Source organism: Bos mutus, chromosome 21 (genome assembly GCF_027580195.1).
Source record: "Bos mutus isolate GX-2022 chromosome 21, NWIPB_WYAK_1.1, whole genome shotgun sequence".
Classification (NCBI taxonomy): Eukaryota; Metazoa; Chordata; class Mammalia; order Artiodactyla; family Bovidae; genus Bos; species Bos mutus.
Window position 1 is genome coordinate 16,418,635 of NC_091637.1, and position 23,956 is coordinate 16,442,590.

Consider the following 23,956-nt stretch of genomic DNA (forward strand, 5'->3'; position numbering starts at 1 on the left):
TCTATCTTATACATAGTATCAGTCCAAGGATCACCTTCAAATTCATAAATGTTTTCTCCAGAGTAGAGCAGACACCCAACATAACATTATCCCTAATGTCTAGGTTTCTGGAGACACTGTCACCCAAAGTCAGTTCATGGCATGGCCTAATCCAACAGGACACTTGGACTTGACTCCATCCTTGTACTTGCTTTTTCACCTGCACCATCCCACACCAAGTAAAGCATTGTTTCCATCATCAGCAATAAACCAATGACAGTCATAGACCTGGCTTCCAGAGTCCTGGCAGATTTGAGCAAGTTTCCTGGCCTGGACTTGGCTCCATATCTCCTAAGGTTGTAACTCAGAGCATTACCTCTGATCAGTCATCCACCTCACTCACCTCTCTTTATCATCCACATTCAGTTCTCTCTTTTTCCAATCCTCCTAGCTTTCACTAAGCACTTGAAACTATTTGAGCAGTCCCAGTGATGAAGTGGGCTTCCTGGGTAACTCAGATGGTAACTGCAGGTCTCCCTGCAGTGCAGGAGACCTGGCATCGATCCTGGGTTGGGAAGATCCCCTGGAGAAGGGAAAGGCTACCCACTTCAGTATTCTGGCCTGGAGAATTCCATGGACAGAGGAGCCTGGTGGGCCACAGTCGCAAAGAGTCGCACGTGACTGAGTGACTAAGTCTTTCGGTGATGAAATAGCCTCAACTAATTTATTTTCCATGGAAAGTGCGCCTGCTGTTGGTTCAGGTTACCTGATTGGTATTGTCTGAGCACACTGAAGAGAGATAGTGTGGTTTTTTCTTTTTGATGTGGACCAATTTTAAAGTCTTTATTGAGTTTGTTACACTATTGATTTTGTTGCTTTTATATTTTGGTTTTTTGATTGCAAGGCATGTGGGATCTTAGCTCTCTGACCATGGACTGAACCCACACCTTCTGCATTGGAAGGTGAAATCTTACCCATTGGCCCACTAGGGAAGTCCCAGGCATTCTTGATTGTATTAAGAACTTTCTGTTTTGAAAGTTGGCTTACTTTTATTTCACTCTGGAGTCATTTGGGTAGCTTGAATTCATGGCTTAAATTTTATTAACTTTTTCCCCTCCATGTTCTTTCCTGTGGGGCTGCCTGTAATGTGGGCCTGAAGGTGCCAGGCAGGGCATCACTGTAGACAGTCCCTGCTCTGTGGAATGTTCTAAAGCGTCCTCCATATCTCCTGCTATGACTTATTGGCCTCAGAGCTTACTGGAAGCCCTTTAGGAATATCATGCTGGAGGCTTTCATTAATCAACTCTCTGTACCAAATCAGGAGACAAAATGTTTACTAAGAGACTGAAGGAAATGGCCATGCTTTTGCCAAAGAGATCCTGACCACTCCCAACTCACTCTCTTTCTCTCAGTTTAGTATACTTGTTCTTAGATTTTTCACGGTGCCCGAAAAGCAGGATCTTGTCATGTTCCATCAGCATCAAAATGTTAGCTCTTGCAAACTCAATTTTTCTTTGCTTTGTCTTGCTACCAAGAGGGACGGACACTGTGGGCTTTGAGAAGAGGCATGCTATTTAATTTAGGTGCTTGGGATTCTCTTAATCTTTCTTCCGATTTCATATTTTACATTTTCCTTGATATTTCCCCCTCAGATAATAGCTGAAAGAGAACAGTAAGACTTCTATCAGTTCAGCTGCTCATTTTCTAATTTAGGGGATAATTCACAGTGACACATGGGTGGTTGAAGGAAGATACCATTTCCTTTCCTTCCCTTGGCTCTTCTAGACAATGTCTTACCTTAGGTGCAGCCTCCCTTGAAAATCTTTCAGGTCTATTTTCAGACTTAATTCACTCCAGTAATATATGAGCTGTAAAAGAGAAATAAAACTGTAGATGATAGACTGGACCAAAGCAGATTCTACATTAGACAAAATGCTACGTTAGAATGTTCAGATTAGATGGTCTACCTTTAGGGTATTTGCTGTGCATTTAGGCTGTGTGCAGTTCGTTACCTAAAATACCATTATAGCAAAGGGATTCTGCACAAGATGGTGGTGTCTGATAGGATATTCTCTTTGTTTAGAACTGCCTGGATGACCAAAGTCTGGAGCCTGTCATCTCCACTGGTCTTCAGATCCTGAGACAATGCTACCCTAAGAGTCCACTTCCCTTGGTCACAAGCAGCAGCGCATATTCTTTTCCAGTCCCTGGGATCGTCACCTCTGAAACTCCACGTGTTCTAACTGAAGGTAAATATGTGGATATACAGATCTTCCTGCAGCTCAGTGGTAAAAAGTCCACCTGCCAATGCAGGAGAGGCGGGTTTGATCCCTGGGTTGGGAAGTTCCCCTGAGGGAGGAAATGGCAACCCACTCCAGTATTCTTGCCTGGAGAATCCCATGGACAGAGGAGCCTGGCAGACTGCACTCCATAGGGTCACAAAGAGTCAGACACGACTGAGTGACTAAGCACATACACAATATGTGGGTAGTTATTCTGTACTCATGTTGCTAGCTGTAAGCTTTATGATGAATTTTTGCATTTGGATAATATTTCAGAGGAATGTGGATGAAAGTAGAATCAGTTTTTTCATAATACCAAGCTCATTAATTTTGTCCTTTATTATTAATTGTTGCCAGTTTGCATCACTGACTCGATGGACATGAGTTTGAGTAGGCTCCAGGAGTTGGTGATGAACAGGGAAACCTGGCGTGCTGCAGTCCATGGGGTCACAAAGAGTTGGACACAACTGAGTGACTGAACTGAACTGAACTGATGGAATGACTATAGTCATCTCAGCTGATGTTAAAAAAATCTATTTCCAGTCCCATGGTGGAGCCCCTCCACTGTACAGACTGGTTCTGGAATGAATTTGCCCTAAGGATGGAATTGAAATCAAACTTTTGCTGTTTACCACCCCCACAGTAGTCATGTTAGAATATGTGACAGTGTGATTGTCCAATGTCCAAGAAGATTTTATTGTCAGAAGAGTCTAGTGGTTTTCAACTTTGTCCTTTTTCCAGGGAACAGATTTTCTGTAGGCATCCTCTTGTTGTAATGACACTGGATGCTTTCTTTGGACTTTTGTTTTAAATACGTTCCTTCGTACTAAAATTAGGGAGTCAGTCAAAGTGCTGTCGACATTACAGCAGCTTTGACATGTATGTGATCACTAAACCCTGGCAATGTTAGTTGCATAACTACTTCTATATCGGGTGGAGGAAGCCAGAATGGTCCACGTGCCTGCTAAGTCGCTCAGCCGTGTCCAAATCTTTGTGACCCCCTGAACTCTAGCCCACAAAGCTCCTTTTTCCATGGGATTCTCCAGGCAAGAATACTGGAGTGTGTTGCCATTTCCTCCTCCAGGGGATCTTCCCAACTCCGGGACTGAACTGCATCTCTTGCACTGCAGGCATATACTTTACTGCTTGAGCCATCTGGGAAGCCACGCGTCATTTTATTCTGCACTCGTTTTGCATTCAGCATGGGGCAGCACTTTAGACTTCATGAGATAGTGCTCTTGTGTGCCTGTATTTGCACAAATTACACATTCAATAATCACTAGCCTGTGTTGAGGTCTTGTGCACTTCATAATAGCCTCCTAGTTGTAAAAAAAAGTACTAACCATTGTGTTGTAAGAATTGCAACCCACCTCTGTTTTTTTTCCCCCACTTAGAAGATTATGAAGATGATGGTGAGGAAGAGGAGGACAAGGACTCAGACTCTGAAGATGTGAAAGAGGAAGTAGGTACACTTGCCCTCGATTCAGATGCTCTCCACATTCACAATTCTCAAAGGAAAGTGCCCTTTTCTATGTGCAGCTGAACCCAGAGTAAATTTTAAGGACACACTTTTGTGCTTCTCTGGTAGCTCAGCTGGTGAAGAATCTACCTGCAATGCAGGAGACCCCAGTTCGATTCCTGGGTCAGGAAGATCCGCTGGAGAAGGGATAGGCTCCCCACTCCACTATTCTTGGGCTTCCCTGGTGGCTCAGCTGATACAGAATCCGCCTGCAATGCGGGAGACCTGAGTTCAACCCCTGGGTTGGGAAGATCCCCTGGAGAGGGAAACGGCTACCCTCTCCAGTATTCTGGGCTGGAGAATCCAGGCAAAGAGTCGACACGACTGAGCGACTTTCACTTTGTGCTTCCACTCTAGGGCCCCAAAGATACTGATGCTCAGTTAATGACTGCAACTGTTGTCCTTTTCATCTTGGTAGGTCCTGTACAATCTTATTGTCACATCAGAGGCTATCCATTATTAAGGCACTAGTATTCCATCAGGATGAGCCTCAGGTAGACACTCCTGGTTGGTGTATTTAATAAGTGTGAATGGCATTCAGGCAAAGAGACCACGGAAAGATTTTCTAGGGAAATTTTTCTGGTAGATCTCCAGTATCTTTGTAAGTTAGCCTTTCCTACTCACTCTGTCCACACAGGGCCACTGTGTCGTACAACTCCATGTACCTTGGAGTCGATGTGAGCTGTATTCCTTTGGGTTGTGTCGTGAGCATCCTAACCAGTGGGAGAGTAGTGCCTGTTGGTCTCTATCACTGCTAACCTGTGCTGTAGAGTGGAGGCCAGCAAACTTTCTAGGAGAGGTCAAATGATCATTGCTGTAGGCTTCGTGGACCTTTCAGTCTCTCAATGACTCAGCTTTGCTGTGGTGGCACAAAGGCAGCTGTAGACAGATGTGCAGACAAAAGGGACAGTGGGGCACAGTGTACTGACTGCGTTTCCAGAAAAGACTTCCTGAACGCTGGCACCGTTGGCATTTGACCAGATAATTCTTAGCTGCGGTGGCTTGTCTTGTGCATTGTAGGGTGTTTAGTAGGACCCCTGACCTCAGTGCGCAGGGTGCTGGTGACACCCACCACTTTGACCCCCAGTCACGAGCAAAACTGTCTCTTGTTGTTTAGTCACTAGGTCGTGTCCGACTCTTGGAGACCCCATGGACTGTGGCCCTCAGAGCTCCTCTGGGATTCTCCAGGCGAGAACACTGGAATGAGTTGCCATTTCCTTCTCCAGGGGATCTTCCTGACCTAGGGATCAGGATCAAACCCGAGTCTCCTATATTCTTAAGTCACCCGAGAAGCCCAAAACTGTCTCTAGGACTTGCCACATATCTCTGGGGGTGGGGTGGGGAGGGGATCACCCTGTGGTTGAGAACTCCTGCTCTAGAAAAATGATAATTCATCTATGAGTTATAATTATATCTCCATTTCTGTTGGTGGCCATGAACAAGTTCCTTCAAGTTATAGTTCCTTAATTTTGACGCCAGAGAAATAAGACTGAAAAGCATGCACTAGCTTTTATGACATTCCTAGAGATGAAGTCTGAGTTTAAAAATCTGTCTATTTATCATCTACCATCTGTATGTCTATCTATCTATCTCATATCTATTTATGTATTACCTATATATCTGTCATCTATCTTTGTTGATATATCTATCATCTACTACCTTTCTATTATGTATATATCTATTTACCTGTCTCATGTGTATCTATCTGTCTATCAAGCTACTTATCTACCTATCATCTCTATCTGTAGTTCTATTTCACCTTTATCTATCTATATATCTATCTACTTGTCTATCATCTATATGTCAATTTATATATCTCACATCTGCCTACCTATCTATATCCATCTATCAGGCTCATCTGTATCTATCTGTTCATCTATCTAGCCATCCATCATTCCATCCTCCTCTCTCCCTTCTCTTCCACCTACATATCTACCTAGAGAGAAAGGGACTTTTTGCATTCTGTATCATAATAATCACCCACCTTGCTATTATTAGTACAAGACATAGAGGGTCTACCTCTTAGTGAGGTCTCTAAGTTAAGGCTGTTACTGATATTATAGTGTGCTCAGAGTTTTGCTGATAAACAGAATCATTTTTGAAGTCATCAGAAGCAAATTGGCTCTTTGCTGTGGCTTGCCGGTGCAGGCCTATGGAGAACTTGCTGAATTATTTGAATAATACTGTGCTGCTGCAGTCATTCATCAATGCCACTTTCCCTCCCCTCTTGCGGGCTCTTTGATAACTGAATGTTTGATGCAGAGCGTCAGTAATCTCTTGTATCTGATATGAAGGCACAAGTTGCAGGCTGGTGCCTGACTTCACACAGCACGGGGTTGTGGGGTGGGGAGCTCTCAGACCATCTCCCTGCCCCCACCCCTGGCTCTGCAGATGATGGTGGGTTGGGATGGAGTGGAATCTAAACAAATAAATAAATCCAGCTGGGAAGGAAGCATAAGACAAATGAGTGAGGCCCTGGAAATAATTCATCACGAGCCTTCAAGCCGAGGAGACGGTGAGAAGTTAGTGTGTGAGCACGCATTGTAGAGAAACAGAGGAACAGTGGAGTAAGGGCTTGATTCTGGGGGTGTTGCAAGAGTCGGGGAACTGGTGCCTCAGCAAACTTGTTTTCCCCAGGAGAAGCCAGCAGCATTTTCTCCTAGATTTGTGGCCAAGCCTTCCCAGGTGATGCTAGCGGTAAAGAACCTGCCTGCCAATGCAGGAGACATAAGAGATGCGGGTTTGATCCCTGGGTCAGGAAGATCTCCTGGAGGAGGAAATGGCAACCTACTCCAGTATTCTTGTCTGGAGGATCCCATGGACAGAAGAGCCTGGCGGGCTACGGTCCATAGCGTCACAAAGAGTCGGACATGAATGAAGTGACACAGCAGCAGCAGCATATGGGCAAGAAACCAAGAGTATTTATTGCTGGTCAGAGAAGTGACCCAGGACTTTATGGCCTTTTCATTTGAAAAATCTTATTTGCTAATTGGGAGAAGTCTGTTAGAAAGAATTATTAAAAGGAACTTCTTATATCTGTAAAGGGTCTTGAGTGTGGATAGTCAGATTGCTATTCTTTGAAAAGTGTCATCATAAGGAAGGAGAAACTTACAATGAATATCAACTGGGAATTGGCCATGATTTTTCCTTCATGAAAATAAACATTAGATTTAGATAGACCCTGGAGAAGAGGATGTACAGAGTGAATTCAAGCTCTTCCTTCCTTTTTTTCCTCCTCTTAAACTTTTTATTTCTTTCAGATATTTTCTTGGATATGATTCGTGCGTGCAGCAGCATGCTAAGTTCTTAGGGATGATACTACTACTAAGTACTAAGGATTCGCTCAGTCGTGTCTCTTTGCGACCCCATGAACTGTAGCCCACCAGGCTCCTCCGTCCATGGGATTCTCCAGGCAAGAGTACTGGAGTGGGTTGCCATTTCCTTCTCCAAGGGATCTTCCCGACCCAGGGATCGAATCCAGGTCTCCCGCATTGCAGGAAGACGCTTTAACCTCTGAGCCACCAGGGAAGTGAGACCCCAAAACCTATTTTCTGTTCTCCAAAATTCACCTTAACCAAATTCTAAGTAACCAAGTACATTCTATGTATTTATGACCCTGAATCATATCTATTTGTTAAAAAAAAGTTAACTGCTAAAGAAAAACACAACTGTGAAAGACTTGGTGATATTCCAAATAAGGCCTCAAAATTTTCTCCTGCACTGAGAATACACCTTTACCTTCTAATCAAAGCCAACGTTAGTGTTACATTTTTGAAAGGCTGCTAGCTGTAATGGAGAAGTAACGAGCGGTCTCAACTTGCCAAGTGGAAGTCGTAATTAGCACCCATTCTGTGGTACATGGAACTGCTGCTTCCTTAGTCCCCTTACTTGGTGACACAGAGTCCCCTCACAGGCTTCTCAGAGAGAACTGAGGGAGTATATATCTGGATACTCATTAGCTTTTCAGAAAAATATAAAGGCATGAAGCTGAAGTTATATGAAAACATTCTATGTAGAAACATCTTAAGTTCTATTTTTCAGTTACCAAAGATATTTAAAAGAAAATACCTTTACTCTTTAAAAATACTAGTGTCCTTAGTTTCCTTCTAATTCTTCACCTGAGTAGTCTCTCCAAAGAGCATGATTTACAAAATGCTCTCTCATGCATCCCTGCATCTTAGGGATGATATTATGATACAGAAGCAAATGAGACACAATTTTATCTTCAAAGAAATCAGTCTGGTCAACTTGGGGATTGTCTCAGCCAGAGTTCAAATTAGTTCCTTCAAAAGGGTGTTGAACTCAAATCTAATGCTGGCCAAAGTAAGTATTGGAAAGGTCCAATCTGAGGAAGAAGGACCTTATCTGGGTTGTATGGGTTCCAGAATCCCCAGATGATGAAGTTTGTCTGGGTTGCTGTGACTGCAGAGAAGTTGGTCTACTGATAAATAAATATAAATGGAATTTGTAAAATATGGAGGGAGTTGACAACCTGCCTGAATGCCTGGAGATTCAGAGGCCAAGATTCAATCTTTAAAGACCAGAAGGGATCTCTGGGGGGATTCCTGGCGGTCCAGTAGCTAAGACTCCGAGCTCCCAGTGCAGCGGGCCAAGGATTGGTCCTTGGTTGGTTAGGGAACTAGATCCCACATGCTGCAACTAAGAGCCAGTGCAGCCAAATAAATATTTTTTAAAAAGTAATGGTCTCTTACAAGTCTTTGAGAAAGGCATCATAGACAATATATAAATGAATGGGCATGGTTGTGTTACGATAAAACTTTATTTACACAAATAAGCAGTGGGTCATCAGTCGTGACCTATGTTCATAGTTGTGATTAGTTGTGGTCATCAGTTGCGACCCTATGTACCATAGCCCGCCAGGCTCCTCTCTCCATGGGGTTCTCCAGGCAAGAATGCTGGAGTTGGATCCCATGCCCTCTTCCAGGGGATCTTCCTGTCTCAGGGAATTGAACCTGTGTTTCTTATGTCTCCTGCATTGGCAGGTGGGTTCTTTGCCACTAGCATCACCTGGGAAATCCATAGATTGCTAACTTCTGCTCTAATGCTAAGTAGATCACCTAGTTAGGCTGAAACTCATGGGCTACCGAACACTCTTCACACCAGACACACTGGCCTTACTTGCTGGTGGGGAGATGCTTCTCAATGCTTGCCAGGTTGCATTGCTATTGGTGCCACCTCAGGGCATGGCTGAGGCTGGAGCAGAGATGGTGGAAGCAAGGAAGATCTGATGGACGAAGCTGGGAAGGATAAGTGTTGGGATCTCTAATACCAGGCTAAGGAATTTGCGTCTGAAAATATCATTATATCAACCTCATGGGAATCTGTATTTCTTTTAAAATTTGGAGGGAAATTGCAGAAGATGGATGAAATATTGCATTTTTATCCCCTGAATCAGGAATATAAACATTTATTTTCACAATTTATTTGATTTAGGGAAGAATAATCCAGACTCTCAGGACTCTCAGATTTTTCCTTAACTAACAAAATAGACTTCTAAACTATAGGGTAGAATCCGCATTCCCCCTGCCACCCCATTTGATTAGGGAAATTTGATCTAGAAGAAGCACAGAGAGATGAAGAGATTAAACTGTTTGATTCTTGATGTCCTTTCTCCGTATGAATCTATAACCTTTGGAAATAGAGAAGTGTTTGGAGGAGAGTCACCATTGTTATAAAACTATTATGAAATGATGATCTAGAAGAAGTAAAAGGTCTGGGATTATTCAGTCCAGTGAAGAAATGGCTGGTGGTGACTTGGTAAACTTTTAGGTGTACGAAGAGATAAAGGTGTAGCCAGAGGTTACAACCTCCTCCTCAAAGCCTGGGAGTTCCAGCATCATCTTGACTCCTCCAGGCTTCCTCTTACACTTTACGCTTCAACCACCTTCTTTCTATGTAAAAGTTTTTTAAAAAATATTTTATTGAAGTATAGTTGATTTATCATGTGGTGTTAATTCCTCATGTACAGCAAAGTGATTCAGTTATACATTCATAAATGTTCTTGTTCTGTATGTGAGTGTGTAGGTTCGGCCACCTTCTTTCTTTAAGCAAATTTAAGCTGTTTTTGTTTTTTTTTTTCTTTGGTTAGTAATTCTTTTCCCCAAGTGTTTGCCTAGTTAGCCCTTATGATCATTTAGGTCTAGTTAAATGTGACTTCCTCAGCTTCTTGTACCCTGGCCTCACTCATAATCACTCTACCCCCTTTCATTCTTCCCATGACATTTATCACTGTTCCAAGTCACCTTATTCATGCATTTACTTACTTAATTCCTGTCTTCCTTCTCTCACTAGAAGGTAAGTTCTATGGGATCATGGACCTTGGTCTGTTCCATTATCTCTGGGTCTCAGTACCCTTTCATAGTTGGTGCTCATTAAATGTTTGTGAAAAGAATTATTTAAATGGGTAGATAGATGAATAAATATGACAATTACAATTATGTTGAAGAAAGTGGTGATGAGATAAAAGCAATTCTTTTATATTGTTTACCCAGTTCATCTCATTTTGCATAAATTATTTATTTGTGATGAATGTTGATAAATACTGACATGAGTGCTGAGAAAAATTATCTTCTTTCTTTTTATTTAAGAAATACAATCTTACATATTAAATTATCCTTGATTAGGCCAGCCCTATAATTTGGAGGCAAGGGAACTGTGCCCATGATTCTGAAGAATCACATCTGTAGCTTGTCTCGATATTTCTCAGGATGGCATATGCTTTGAATAAACATATGCCTGTTGGTAACATATGTTTTGAATATTCCATCGCAGGATGATGACTTGGAAACAGATGTGAACAAGCTGAGCTCCAAACCTGGTCTTGACCGACCTGAAGAAGAACTAATGCAATACAAGGCAATGTGTCTTGAGCTCTCCTGCAGCTTTGAGGTAGGGTGTCAGCTGTGGTTCTGCTCCTTGGTGATGCCCATGGGTTCTTTGCAGGTGCTGGGAGGCGAGACAGGTTTCCACAAGGAAAGCATCACTCATTTTTAGCAATCTGCTCTGGGATCTTTCTGAAAGAGAAGCATAAGGCTAAACACAAACGTGAGAAGGTGGCAGAGCCACAGATGCATGCAAGGGTTCTACAGTGTGGCCTCAGGACCTAGGAAGGAAGTAGGATGAAGGCTCACGTTGCAGCCTGTTGTCTGGTGGGCAAGATGCCTACCCCCACGCACTGATAAGCAGTGAAAATCTTGGTGATTTAATTGTCCCCTTGTCAAAATGGAAAGGTTGTACTCCTTGGCTTTCTGAAGGTGACCAGCCTGATTCTAGGGTTTCTTTGTTAGTGGATACAAATCAAGAACCTTATACCTAGTGATGTCAGTTTAGTGACTAGTTGCCGCTGCTACTGCTGTTTCCACCTAATTTTAGACCTACTTTTCAACCTCCATTCTTTTCTTATGATTCTTAATAAAGCATGAATTTAGCCTCTTCTAAGAGTATAAGCTAAGTCACTTATAGAAGAGAGTTAACATGCTGCATTTTGCTCTAGAAAGCAGAAGGGGATCAATGGGTAAAAGGTTCAGGGAAGGAAATTTTAATTAAATGTAAAAAGTAATATCTTAAAAATAATCAAAATCACCCACAAATGCAAAGAAGCACCTTGGGATGCAAGGAAGCTTCTGTAAGTGAGTTGTTTGACTAGACTGAATACTTGGGGTATCGCAGGAGGCATTCATGTAGAACTGTACTACACCCATTGAATTCCCCTTCTAAGTGCGAGTTGCTAGGATTCTACCATTTCTTTGACTCTTGAAGCTTAGACTTTTCGTTGACTGACCTTGGAAAATGCTTTCCAGTTGACAGGATTTATGCTTAGCTCTGTGCCCAGAGAGTAAGGACAGGGATCAGATTGCATTCTCTTTTGGAATGAAACAATGACATATTCCTTTCTCCTTTTAACCTGAAGGAACTGGAGTCCAAGCCTGGAGATGATCTGAATTCTGACGAGACTGAGTATGCCAATCACCATCACATTCCGACTGCTGCCTCCCCAAAGGGGCTTTGCTTGAATAAGGACCAAATCTCCGGGGGACAAGAAAAAGAAGTCCCGGTCCAAACCTCTCTTCTGAGCAGGGTGAAGATGGGGAGGTCCAGCGTACATGTAACTTCCAAAAGAGGACCTGGGATGAATTCATACCGAAATGTACACTCTAATGGTCCTGGGATAGGTTCTTCTGGAAGTGACGTCTCAGACATTCAGGCATCCTTCCGAGAGGATGCCTGGGACATGGATGCAATTTCCTGCCCAAGGATAAGTGCTTCCTTTTCCAATTCCACTAAGACTAGAGAAACTGCCGAATTCATAGATCAGCTCCTGCAGACATATCCAAAGCCTATGGTCTTCCATGACCCCTATCTTTATATGGCCAAAGCCAGGAGAACCACATCTGTGGCTGACTTCAGCATGATGGCATTTCCTGATTTCTGGGGACATTGTCCACCTCTCTCTGCCCAGCCTATGTTGCAACGTAAATGTGGAGTCCAAAGGTGATGGTGTTATTAACTTGGGAGCTATGTGTTTTTTCCTTCTTCAGTAAATATTGTTGTAGGTGGAATGGTTGGTGCAGATAGTTCTGTTATCCTCAAGAAAGTGAACATTAGTCAGGAGCATCTGAAAACCCTTAAGTACAAGCTTCCTTGATGGTCCAGTGGTTAGGACTTACCTTCCAATGCAGGGGGTGCTGATTCAGTCCTTGGTCTGGGAGCTAAGCTCCCACATGCAAAAACACTAAAGCATAAAAACAGAAACAATATTGTAACAAATTCAATAAAGACTTTAAAAATGGTCCACATCAAAAAAAATTTTTTAAATCCCCACGACCTTTAAGAACATTTTTGCCAAATATACAAGCTTGTTTCTCTACTAGGACATTTCAGAACCAAGTATAGAATGGTAGACCTTAAAGTGAAAAGTGAAAGTGTTGGTTATTCAGTTGTGTCCAACTCTTTGTGACCCCATGGACTGTAATCCACCAGGCTCCTCTCTCCATGGAGTTCTCCAGGCAATAATACTGGAGTTGGTTTGCCGTGCCCTCCTCCAGGTAGTAGATGTATGTCTGCAAAATGAGTTTCTTAGATGATTCCAGTGCAACTGCTTAGCTCCTGTCCATTGCAAATCCTACAAAAGGAAAAGATTATCTAGTTCCACCAAACACTGGGATCGTTCCCTAAAGGAATTCCTCAGGAAAACAGACAAACAAACAAACAAGTGTGGATTGTTTGGGATCACTTTTCTCATTCACTGCAAATTGGAGTCTGATCTCTCGATGCGAGGATGTGACCTCCACGCAACAGTCCCAACCTTACAGAACTTGACTTGGCTTGGGGGAGAGTTTGGCTGCACCACTGAGGATTGTAAGGAAAGGAAAAAAGGCATCTTCCATCTTTGGGTGGTGGATTATTCCCAGCGTGCATGGAAGGGAGTTTGCCTTGGGAATGGCCTAGTGAGATTAAAAAGAAAATTACTAAAGCCGAGGGGAAAAAACCTATCTCCGTGGGAAAAAAATGAGTATATATGCATTAAGTCTATGCAGTAAAGTGTGCATAGCAGTGAAAGTGAAAGTGAAAGTCGTGTCCGACTCTTCTCGACTGCATGGACTGCAGCCCACCAGGCTCCTCTGTCCATGGGATTTTCCAGGCAAGAGTACTGGAGTGGGGTGCCATTGTCTTCTCCAATGCATAAAAGTGAAAAGTGAAAGTAAAGCCGCTCAGTCGTGTCCGACCCTCAGCGACCCCATGGACCTCAGCCTTCCAGGCTCCTCCGTCCATGGGATTTTCCAGGCAGGAGTACTGGAGTGGGGTGCCATTACCTTCTCCAGTGCATAGCAGTAAGTTTTATTAACTTATATTCAAGTTCATCAGCAAATTGATGGTGGACCCCAAGAAAAAAGTGTTCCTACTTGGTCTTTTGGCTGACGTCTCTGACATCTGACATCTCTGACCTTATCTTAATGTTCTGTTTCCCGAGAGACTCACGGCAGGGGCTGGCTCACCTCCACACCCCTCTGGCCAGGATACTTTCCCCTGAATTCAAGCCTCGTGTTGACCTATCCTTCCTCTTCTCCTACCACTCCCTACCACAGAGACCTGGAATGGAAATTTAGGGAGGGAATCTGAAAGATCCTTAGGTAGCCTTCCTCTCTTGTACTTCAATCTCCCGGATATTGCTGTTTCTTGGGCTTCTCAGGTGGCACAGAGGTAAAGAATCCACCTGCCAATGCAGGAGACACAGGAGAGCTGGGTTTGATCCCTGGGTCGGGAAGATCCCCTGGAAGAGGAAATGACAACCTATTCCAGTGTTTTTGCCTGGAGACTTCTATGGACAGTGGAGCCTGGGGGGCTACAGTACATGGGGCTGTAAAGAATCAGATTTGACTGAGCACACTTTGCTGTTTCTTAGACAAAAGATGTTTCTTAGACATAATCTTTTGGAGCAAACAGAACCAAGGAGTATAAATGATACCAAAGTTTAAGGTCTTACTGGCACCTCCTAGACCCTGAGGAGACTAACAGTCTGCAACCCTGATGTCTCCTGTCTTAGTGCAAAGGACCCTCTTATTCCCACAGCCAGAAGCTCTCAGAGTCCTTCAGCCCGAATGCTCTCGACAAAACTCTCCTTCAAATAGACAGTTCTCCTAAAACCACAATCTGGCATCACAGCTTCGTACATTCCTACTGCTTGGTGCAGTTTTATTGCTTGATAATGAAGAAAAGGGAGGAGGCATACTGCTTTTTGTACTCATTCAGCTCGAGGTTGGGGTATTATTGCATTTTTCTTTCATAATTCACTGATGACTCCCAAAGTGCTTTCCACATGACATAGGATGAATGGGATAAGGAGTGAAGGCCAACCCTTAAAATGTTTCCAATTTTCCATTCCAGGATCAAGATACTTGAGGATGTCCGGAGACTCATCCAGCCAAGTGATATTATAAATAAGGTTGTCTTCAGTTTAGATGAGCCTTGGTAGGTGGTCCTGAACATCAGTGGAGCAAGGGTGAGGGGTGGTGGGCATATTGAATAACCTTTTAATGGCATGTGAATACGAATATTTTAAGTTAGTAATCCATTCCTTCTCCTGAAAACAACACAGTGAAAATTCGTGTTAAAGATCTGTAAGATAAAGCTTATCTCTAAGAAATGTCAAACTGTGTCTAAGAATAGCAGTCACTCCTATAATAACAGGTTCTTTAATTCATTTCAGGCCTTTGCAAGATACTGCTTCTGACTGCTTGCAGTTCTTCTCTGCGTTTGAGTCCGGAAATCTTCGCAAAGCCATCCAAGTGCGTGAGTAAGTAAGGAAAGCTGCAGGGGTAGGTCCTGGCAGCTCAAGCCAGCATTTTGCGACTATCTGTCCCGTTCTCTGTTTTCAGGGACCTCACATTGATAGTTTGAAATCTATCTTGGTGGGAGCATTTACAACATACAAACAGCCCAGCATGTGAAGGTTTTTTTATTTTCCTAACAGTTGATTGTTAAATGTTTACCAACACACCACCAGGGAACTCATTAGCTGATGTCAAGAAAGTGGAGACTCTGACTTCTCAGGTGGTCTGGTGATTAAGAATCCGCCTGCCAACGCAGGGACTGTGGGTTTGATCCCTGGTCTGGGAAGATCCCACATGCAACTCACAGATCATGTAATGATAGTGTCTATACACAAATTTCCCCAAATGTCACAAATACCTTTATGGCTTTTTTTTTTTTTTTAATTCCAGAACTCTATCAAAGACCACATACTTGGCACACACATTAATCTAGAACTATTCACTTCATCATCTTTTTATGGCCTTTCATGACACTGACACTGGTGTTTTTAAAAATTCAGAGTGGGTTATTGTAGAAGGACCCACAACCAGAATCTGTTTCCTGTTTCATGATTAGATTCTAGAGAAACATTTATTTTGGCAATAATTTTACATTGGTGATGATTTTACATTGCCATTTCCTAATGTCATAAAATGGCAAGGACACAATGTTATTTTGTTTTACTGTTGGTGATACTGACTTTGATTAATTGCTTAACAAGACTGGGTGCTTGAAAGAAAAAAAAATCTGATTCAAGTCCTCCCCCTGCTTCAAACCCTACTGTGACGTTATCTTAGAATAAAGCTCAATTTTATGAGAAAGAGTGTGTCAGGGGCAGGGATAAGACTTTTTTGAAAACAAAGTAACCTGATGATAATATTACGTCAAAACTGCATTGCCAATTTTGTTGCTAAAGCTCAAAAAATAGTTTTTGGAGACATAGTGACAGGGTGGAGACACATAAGGACTTTCTGGGGTGCAGGAACTGTTCTACATATTGATCCAGTGAACTGTCAGACAGGTGTGTCCAGATGAATTTGTTTAAACTCATTGAGTTGTACATTTAAGATTTGTATACTTTAGTGCATATAAGCTAAATTAATTAAAAAGGTGGGGGGCAAACAGACAAATCCTTCATTACTAGTCTAATTCATGTTTGTTGCCCTGATGGGGATTTACATATGCTATTCTAAAGGTTCATCTAGTCAAGGCTATGGTTTTTCCTGTGGGCATGTATGGATGTGAGAGTTGGACTGTGAAGAAGGCTGAGCACCAAAGAATTGATGCTTTTGAACTGTGGTGTTGAAGAAGACTCTTGAGAGTCCCTTGGACTGCAAGGAGATCCAACCAGTCCATTCTGAAGGAGATCAGCCCTGGGATTTCTTTGGAGGGAATGATGCTGAAGCTGAAACTCCAGTACTTTGGCCACCTCATGCGAAGAGTTGACTCATTGGAAAAGACTCTGATGCTGGGAGGGATTGGGGGCAAGAGGAGAAGGGGACAACAGAGGATGAGATGGCTGGATGGCATCACTGACTCGATGGATGTGAGTCTGAGTGAACTCTGGGAGTTGGTGATGGACAGGGAGGCCTGGAGTGCTGCGATTCATGGGGTTGCAAAGAGTCAGACATGACTGAGTGACTGATCTGATCTGATTCTACTTAATCTTTACAAACAGTACTGCAAGTTTAGATGCTATTTCTAATTTTCATATGAGGAGACTGATGCTCAAAAGTCATGTCTAGCATCAGATAGTAATGGCATATCCAACCAGATGTGACCACATTTTTCTCTGGAATATAGCACACTTATGTTTTTCGACCTGGATAAACACTTCATTGTTACTGTCATCGTTCAGTTGCTAAGTCATGTCTGGGTCTTGTGACCCCATGGACTGCAGCACGCCAGGCTCCTCTGTCCTCCACTATCTCCCAGAGTTTGCTCAAATTCATGTCTGTAGGGTTTGTTTGATCTCCTTGCAGTCCAAGGGACTCTCAAGAGTTTTCTCCATCACCACAATTCAAAAGCACCAATTCTTTGACACTCAGCCTTATTTACGGTCCAAGTCTGACATCCGTACATGACTACTTGAAGCTTTCTTACTGTTTAATAAAAAGATGTGCTCTAATTGTATAACTGACTCTTTTAATACCAGGATACTGCTTCCCTCTCCTTAAATTTCTAGAGCCTGTGTCCAAAATTGTGAGACAAGGATGAAAACTAAAGCTTACCAACCAACTAGATCCTGGGTCTTAGATCTGTCATCCAGAACCTGAGATGTGTGGACTTCTCATTGTTAGAAGTTCTGTTGAAAGCTTTTAACCCACCCGTTTTGATTCTGCCTTTGCAGGTTTGAGTATGACTTACTGGTCAATGCTGATGTGAATAGTACGCAACACCAGCAGTGGTTCTACTTCAAGGTGAGCGGTATGAGGGCTGCTGTCCCCTACCGCTTCAACATCATCAACTGTGAGAAGCCCAACAGCCAGTTCAATTATGGTATGTGCACTCAGGGAAGAGAGACTTTCACAACAATACCAAAAATGATGTCACTTTTGAGTGTTGGACCAAGCTCTGCTTGGGTTGCATAGGGTTTGAAGTTGGGATGGCACGTTTTGGTTAAGCTAAATGGCAAGAAAGCCGCCAACCTAGAGCAAATTTCTACTGTGGGAGGGGAATGGGGAACTCTCCTTCTGCCATGCAATGTAACTAAAGGAAGTCCCCTGCATATGGACCTTCAAGTTGCAAACTTTCCAAGATGTAAACATGCATTTGCACATCCAGCCACTTAAGTTAGTTCATGTGTGTGGTGTACATTGTCACCCCCATGCATCCTCTATAAAGAGTTGTTCTTTTGTGTACTGTCCAGTAATGTATAGAGTATGTAGTACAGTAGCTTTATCTCAAGCCCATGATGTGTGGAAGCAGGTGTAAAACAGTGGTGTTGTAGCTGGTACATTACAATCCAGGAATCACTGGATCATTTTTTTTTCAAGAGAGTAGATAGAACTGAATCTAGCAAGGAATCAGAACCTATGCCATCAATATCAAGCATGGGTGACATTGCAGCTTGCCCTCCATCTCCTATTGCTGACGATCCTTCAGCTCTACCATCTCCCACCTTCTCTCCCTCCTCCATCAGTAACTCTTCTGGCCTGTTCACTTGATTCCAGCCCCTGTATGCCAGCTATTGTACTGAATTACTGTACTTTTCAAGGTACTGTTCTATGAGATTAAAATTAAAAAAAAGAAGATTTATCTTTGCTATGTGTAATTTGTGTGCAAAGTATCATAAACCTATTATAGTACAGTACTATATAATTGATGATAGTAGTTGGGTACTTAGGCTAACTTATTGGACTTATGAACAAATTGGACTTAGGAATGCTCTCTTGGAACAGAACTCGTTTATATGTAGGGGGCTTATTGTACCTCACATAACTTTTCACAACTACCTGCCTCCCTGTCTCAGCTTGAACTTTTTGAAGTCAGTGAGCCCTCTCACTTATCCCTTCTCTCCATCTCGTGAATCCCCCAGGAGCACACTCATTGCTCTGTTTGTGCCAGACAGGCAAACAGCACAATTCAATGGGACAACGCTCATTTACACTCTCAGAAAACAGTGGAGAACGTTTAAATTCTCCCTAACACCTGTGGCCATTTTAGAGGAGGCATTCAAGGGACAAAGAGTAGAAACTGGAAGTTCTGCCTGTTACTGTTGGCTCATATACTGAGGCACTGAGTGGCTTTGAGGAAAGAAAAAGTATTCCCACATCTCCAGGCTCAAGCACAGGATGTTGCGTCTGTTTGGCAGTGATTTAATAGACTTTTGCTGGTATAGAAAGAGAAAAGGGAATCCTTGACTCTTGAATTCACTTGCTGTAGCTGTTGTAACAAATTGTCTCATATTTTGTGGTTTTTAAGAAGACAAATGTATTCTTTTACAGTTCCGAAGTCCACAAGTCCCAAATCAGTTTCCCTGGGCTTAAGTCGAGGTGTTGGAAGGCTTCCTCTGGACAGTCTAGCAGATTATTTATTTTTGTTCTCCAACTTTCAGAGCTGTATTCCTCACATTCCTTGGCTCATGGCCCCTTCCACCATCTTCAGCGTCAGGGCATCTTCAAGTCTCTCTGCTTCAGTCACGTTGCTTCTCCTCTAAACTCAAACCTCTCCCAGCCTCTCTCTTGGAAAGACATGTGTGATTGAATTTAGGGACAACCAGGATCTCCTCCTCTCAAGATACTTAATTTAATCATATCCACAAAGTCTCTTTTGTCATAGAAGGTTAACACACAGCTCCCAAGGGTTAAGACCAGGGTATCTTTTTTATTTTTCACATACTCCTAATTTTATTTTATTTATATATTTATTTATTTTTGGCCACACAGTGTGACATGAGAGATCTTAGTTTCCGAAGGTGTTAGTCGCTCAATCATGTCTGACTCTTTGCAATCCCATGTGGCTAGCCTGTCAGGCTCCTCTGTCCATGGAATTCTCCATGAAAGAATACTGGAGTAGGTTGCCATTCCCTTTTCCAGGAGATCTTTCTGACTCAGGGATAGAACCCTGCTCTCCTGCATTGCAAGCATATTCTTTATTGTCTGAGCCACCAGGGAAACCCAGGATCAAGCTTGTACCCCCTGCACTGGAAATTCAGAGTCTTAACTACTGGACTGCCAGGAAAAGCCCAAGATCTGGGTATGTTCCAGGGCTGTTATTCAGCCTACCATAACTCTCCTTTCCTTTTTTCCCCCCTCATGGATTAATCCTGCCTTTATTTTGTGTAGGGATGCAGCTGACTCTGTATTCCGTGAAGGAGGCTCTTCTTGGCAGGCCCACCTGGGTACGGACAGGCTACGACATCTGTTATTACAAGTAAGTTAGACTGTTAGCTTCCCTTGCTCTCTCATTCTCTCTCAGCTTCCTCCTTCTCCATTCTAAAAAATGTCTTTAAAAAATATTTATTTGCTATTTATTTATTTCTCTGCGACAGGTCTTAGTTGTAGCATACAGGATCTAGTTCCCTGACCAGGGATTGAACCTGGGCTCCCTACATTGGGAGCGTGGAGTCTTAGCCACTGGACCACCGGGGAAGTCCTTCCTGCTTCTCCATTTTAATCTTATAAACCTGATCAATCCGTGCTTTTCTGGTTTACTCATCACCCTCTCAATGACAAATGTTGTGTCTTTCAGAAGCATAAGCATGTTAAATGACACCCACAGTAGACCACAAGAAATATCTTTTGGTTTTGTGAAAAGTCATCTATTCTTATTTAAACACATCAAAACCTTTAGACCTTGTTGTTGGGTACAGACTCAACCTATGACTAGGGCATCAGCCTTCAGTTTCTTTCCTATTTCCATTTGTCTCAGTGAACAAAAATGTCTCAGATATTCTGGCTTATTCTTATCCATCCTGCACTTCAGTTTTCCAAAGTAGGTAATCGTGAATATGTGACAAATACACCTAAGTAACTATTCCTCCACAGCAAATGACGTTTTGGACGAAAGTAAAAGAGAAAAGTATTTCAGAATTCATCTTCAACTCTTGATCAGTAGCCAGTTTCATCAACTTATCTTGTAAAGTTGTAATGAAATTTGAATTATCCATGTGTTTTGATAAAACAAATTCATTCCAGGCCCATGAATTGCTTATTTGTGCAGTTTCCTTTGATAGAAAATAAAATAGAAATTCATAAGACAAAAAAAAAAAAAAAAAAAAGATAGGAATTGCGGACAGGTAGAAGTGATGTAATTAATTATTAGTTCATTGCTGCTGCTGCTGCTGCTGCTGCTAAGTCACTTCAGTCATGTCCGACTCTGTGCGACCCCATAGACGGCAGCCCACCAGGCTCCCCCGTCCCTGGGATTCTCCAGGCAAGAACACTGGAGTGGGTTGCCATTTCCTTCTCCAATGCATGAAAGTGAAAAGTGAAAGTGAAAGTGAAGTCGTGTCAGACCCTTAGTGACCCCATGGACTGCAGCCTACCAGGCTCCTCCGTCCATGGGATTTTCCAGGCAAGAGTACTGGAGTGGGGTGCCATTGCTTTCTCCGTAGTAAGAGACTGCTGCTGCTGCTAAGTCACGTTAGTCGTGTCCGACTCTGTGAGACCCTATAGACGGCAGCCCACCAGGCTCCCCCATCCCTGGGATTCTCCAGGCAAGAACACTGGAGTGGGTTGCCATTTCCTTCTCCTATGTATGAAAGCGAAAAGTGAAAGTGAAGTCGCTCAGTCGTGTCCGACTCTTCGTGACCCATGGACTGCAGCCCACCAGGCTCCTCCGTCCATGGGAGTTTCCAGGTAAGAGTACTGGAGTGGGTCGCCAGTGCCTTCTCCAAGCATTAACTTTCAGCATCCTCTGGGGAGTAAGGGTGGAGAGAGAATAGCTCCCCCTAGAGGCTGCTTCCTTGGCTGGGGGATAAAGCATCAGTTTAAGGGGACTAAGCATTTGCCCAGAAGAGGAGGAAGAAATCAGACATTCCAAAGCAGAGCCTTGGCCTAAAGAATGCCTGTGTTAATGTTAATAGCTTTTAGATTCATTAACAAGACAATTGTTATGTGATTAAAGAGCAACAGAGGGGTAACATGAAAACCATGCATGTGTAATGTAATTCATTTTTCGTCTTCCAATCATGAATCCAAGCAGATGAATGGATAAGATTGCTACCCAGTCACGTAGCTTGTTTTACAATGATTGGCCACATTGTGTTAACATATTTCCAATAATGTGATCTAACAACAGGATAGATATGTGTATCTCTATTCAACCACAAATCAGAGTAATTTTCCCTAAGGTAAAATGCCTTAGATTAGAAAATGTATTTGTTTCCCTCTTTTACTTAACACAATCTTTTTAAAAATATATGGTATTTTATTGCAATTAATTGCATCTTCTTTCTATTAGAGTGAATCATTGACTTTCAATTTTTTTACTGGAGTATAATTCCTTTTCAATGTTGTGTTAGTTTCTACTGTACAATGAAGTGAATCAGCTATACGTATGTATATATCTCCTCCCTTTCAAGACTCCCACTCCCCTTCCACCCTCCCCGCCCCACCCCTGTAGGTCATCACAGAGCACTGAGCTGAGCTTCCTGTGTTTACAGCAACTTCCCACTAGCTGTCTGTTTTACACATGGGAATGCATATATGTCAGACTTAATCTCGCTATTTGTCTCACCCTCCCCTTTCCCTCATATGTCCCTAGGTCTGTTCTCCTATGTCTGTTCTCTAATTCCTGCCCCACAAACAGGCTCATCTGTACTATCTTTCTACATTCCATGAAAAAGTGAAAGTGAAGTTGCTTAGTTGTGTCCGACTCTTTGTGACCCCATGGACTGTAACCTATCAGGCTCCTCCGACCATAGGATTTTCTAGGCAAGAATTCTGGAGTGGGTTGCCATTTCCTTCTCCAGGGGAATCTTCCTGACCCAGGGATCGAACCCTGGTCTCCTGCATTGCAGGCAGATGCTTTACCATCTGAGCCGCCATATGCATTAATATATGATAATTTTTCACTCTGCTCTAGAAGATTATTTTTTTCTTCATCCTTGCTTTTATTCTGTCTAATATATTTATTTGGGACAACTTTGCCTCCTTATTTCTTTGTCTCCGATGTGTCATCAGGCGCTCAGAAGTCCTTTGACTGTTTACATTCTTAGATTTAGTACCACGTTTCTAAAGGATCGGCTGGGTGCTTATTGTGGAAAGAACCATGAGCCATGGTACCTGAGTATATCTATGGGAAGGTGAAAGGAAAAAAGAGAGCACTCAGGAAGAATGGGATATTCATTTCCCTTAAAAAGTGATAGCAATAATGATCAATTAAGGAAATGGGCTGACTGCTTTTTGGGTTGGAGCATCATCACGTAAAAAGTGATCTCCAAAGTATTTTGATAACATATATTAATCCATGGACTTTTTAAATGATTTATTTATTTATTTGTGGCTGTGGCGAGTCTTCGCTGCTGAGCACGGGCTTTCTCTAGTAGAGGTGGCTGGGGGCTACTCTCTAGCTGCGGTGTGCAGGCTTCTCATTGCAGTGGCTTCTCTTGTGCAGAGCGCGGTCCCTAGGCATGCAGGCTCAGCGGCTGTGGCACATGGGCTTAGTTGCTCAATGGCATGTGGGATCCTCCCAGATTAGGGATTGAACCTGTGTCCCCTGCATTGGCAGGTGGATTCTTAACCAATGGACCAGCAGAGAAGCCCCAATCCATGGACCTTTATAATTTGTTCACAATTTTTAAAATTCAATTATATAAATCTTGCTGTACTAGTATATTATGTACCCTTAGAAAACATGCAAAAAGTTTAGAATTTTAAATCATGGGGAAAAGATGAGAAAAATAATTTAAAATTTAAATCTTTAAATTTTAAATGTAAAATTATTATATTTTTGTACTATTGATAACTCGGGGCATCCTGTACCCTTAAAGTTGACCATGAAAAATATAGTTGTAAAGTGTCTGGTGGATAATTTTGAAAAATTGTGGTTAACTCCCCAGATCTAATTAGTGAATTTTTATGCAAATAAGAATTCTTGAGAAAGAGTTAGTATTAAGGGTAGGAGATGAATCATGTCAGTTCTTCCCTTCTCTTTGTCATTCATGCTTACAATGTAATATTATCAGTCTCTGAATTCCAAGCTGAATTTAGAAAAAATGAATTGTCTGTATTGTAGGGTTTAATGTAGATAATATAATCTGTAAATCCACTTGAGAAGTCTTCTGCAAATTTAAATACCTTGCCAGAAAGTGAAAGTGAAGTTGCTCAGTCGTGTCCGACTCTTTGCAACCCCGTGGACTGTAGCCCAACAGGCTCCCCTGTCCGTGGAATTCTCCAGG

The 23,956-nt window shown here is 42.6% G+C and overlaps 1 protein-coding gene across 3 annotated transcripts in view; it reads left to right on the top strand.

Moving 5' to 3' along the window:
* Nucleotides 1–23,956, top strand: part of AGBL1 (AGBL carboxypeptidase 1) — a 926,786-nt gene that overhangs the window by 166,909 nt on the left and 735,921 nt on the right. For all 3 annotated transcript variants that reach the window (XM_070358226.1, XM_070358228.1, XM_070358227.1), the window contains exons 8-15: nucleotides 2,063–2,228; nucleotides 3,656–3,723; nucleotides 10,573–10,689; nucleotides 11,711–12,291; nucleotides 14,686–14,769; nucleotides 15,008–15,094; nucleotides 17,462–17,610; nucleotides 19,899–19,986. In XM_070358226.1, the coding sequence (XP_070214327.1) occupies nucleotides 2,063–2,228; nucleotides 3,656–3,723; nucleotides 10,573–10,689; nucleotides 11,711–12,291; nucleotides 14,686–14,769; nucleotides 15,008–15,094; nucleotides 17,462–17,610; nucleotides 19,899–19,986 (1,340 nt within the window). The remainder of the gene's footprint in view (nucleotides 1–2,062; nucleotides 2,229–3,655; nucleotides 3,724–10,572; nucleotides 10,690–11,710; nucleotides 12,292–14,685; nucleotides 14,770–15,007; nucleotides 15,095–17,461; nucleotides 17,611–19,898; nucleotides 19,987–23,956) is intronic.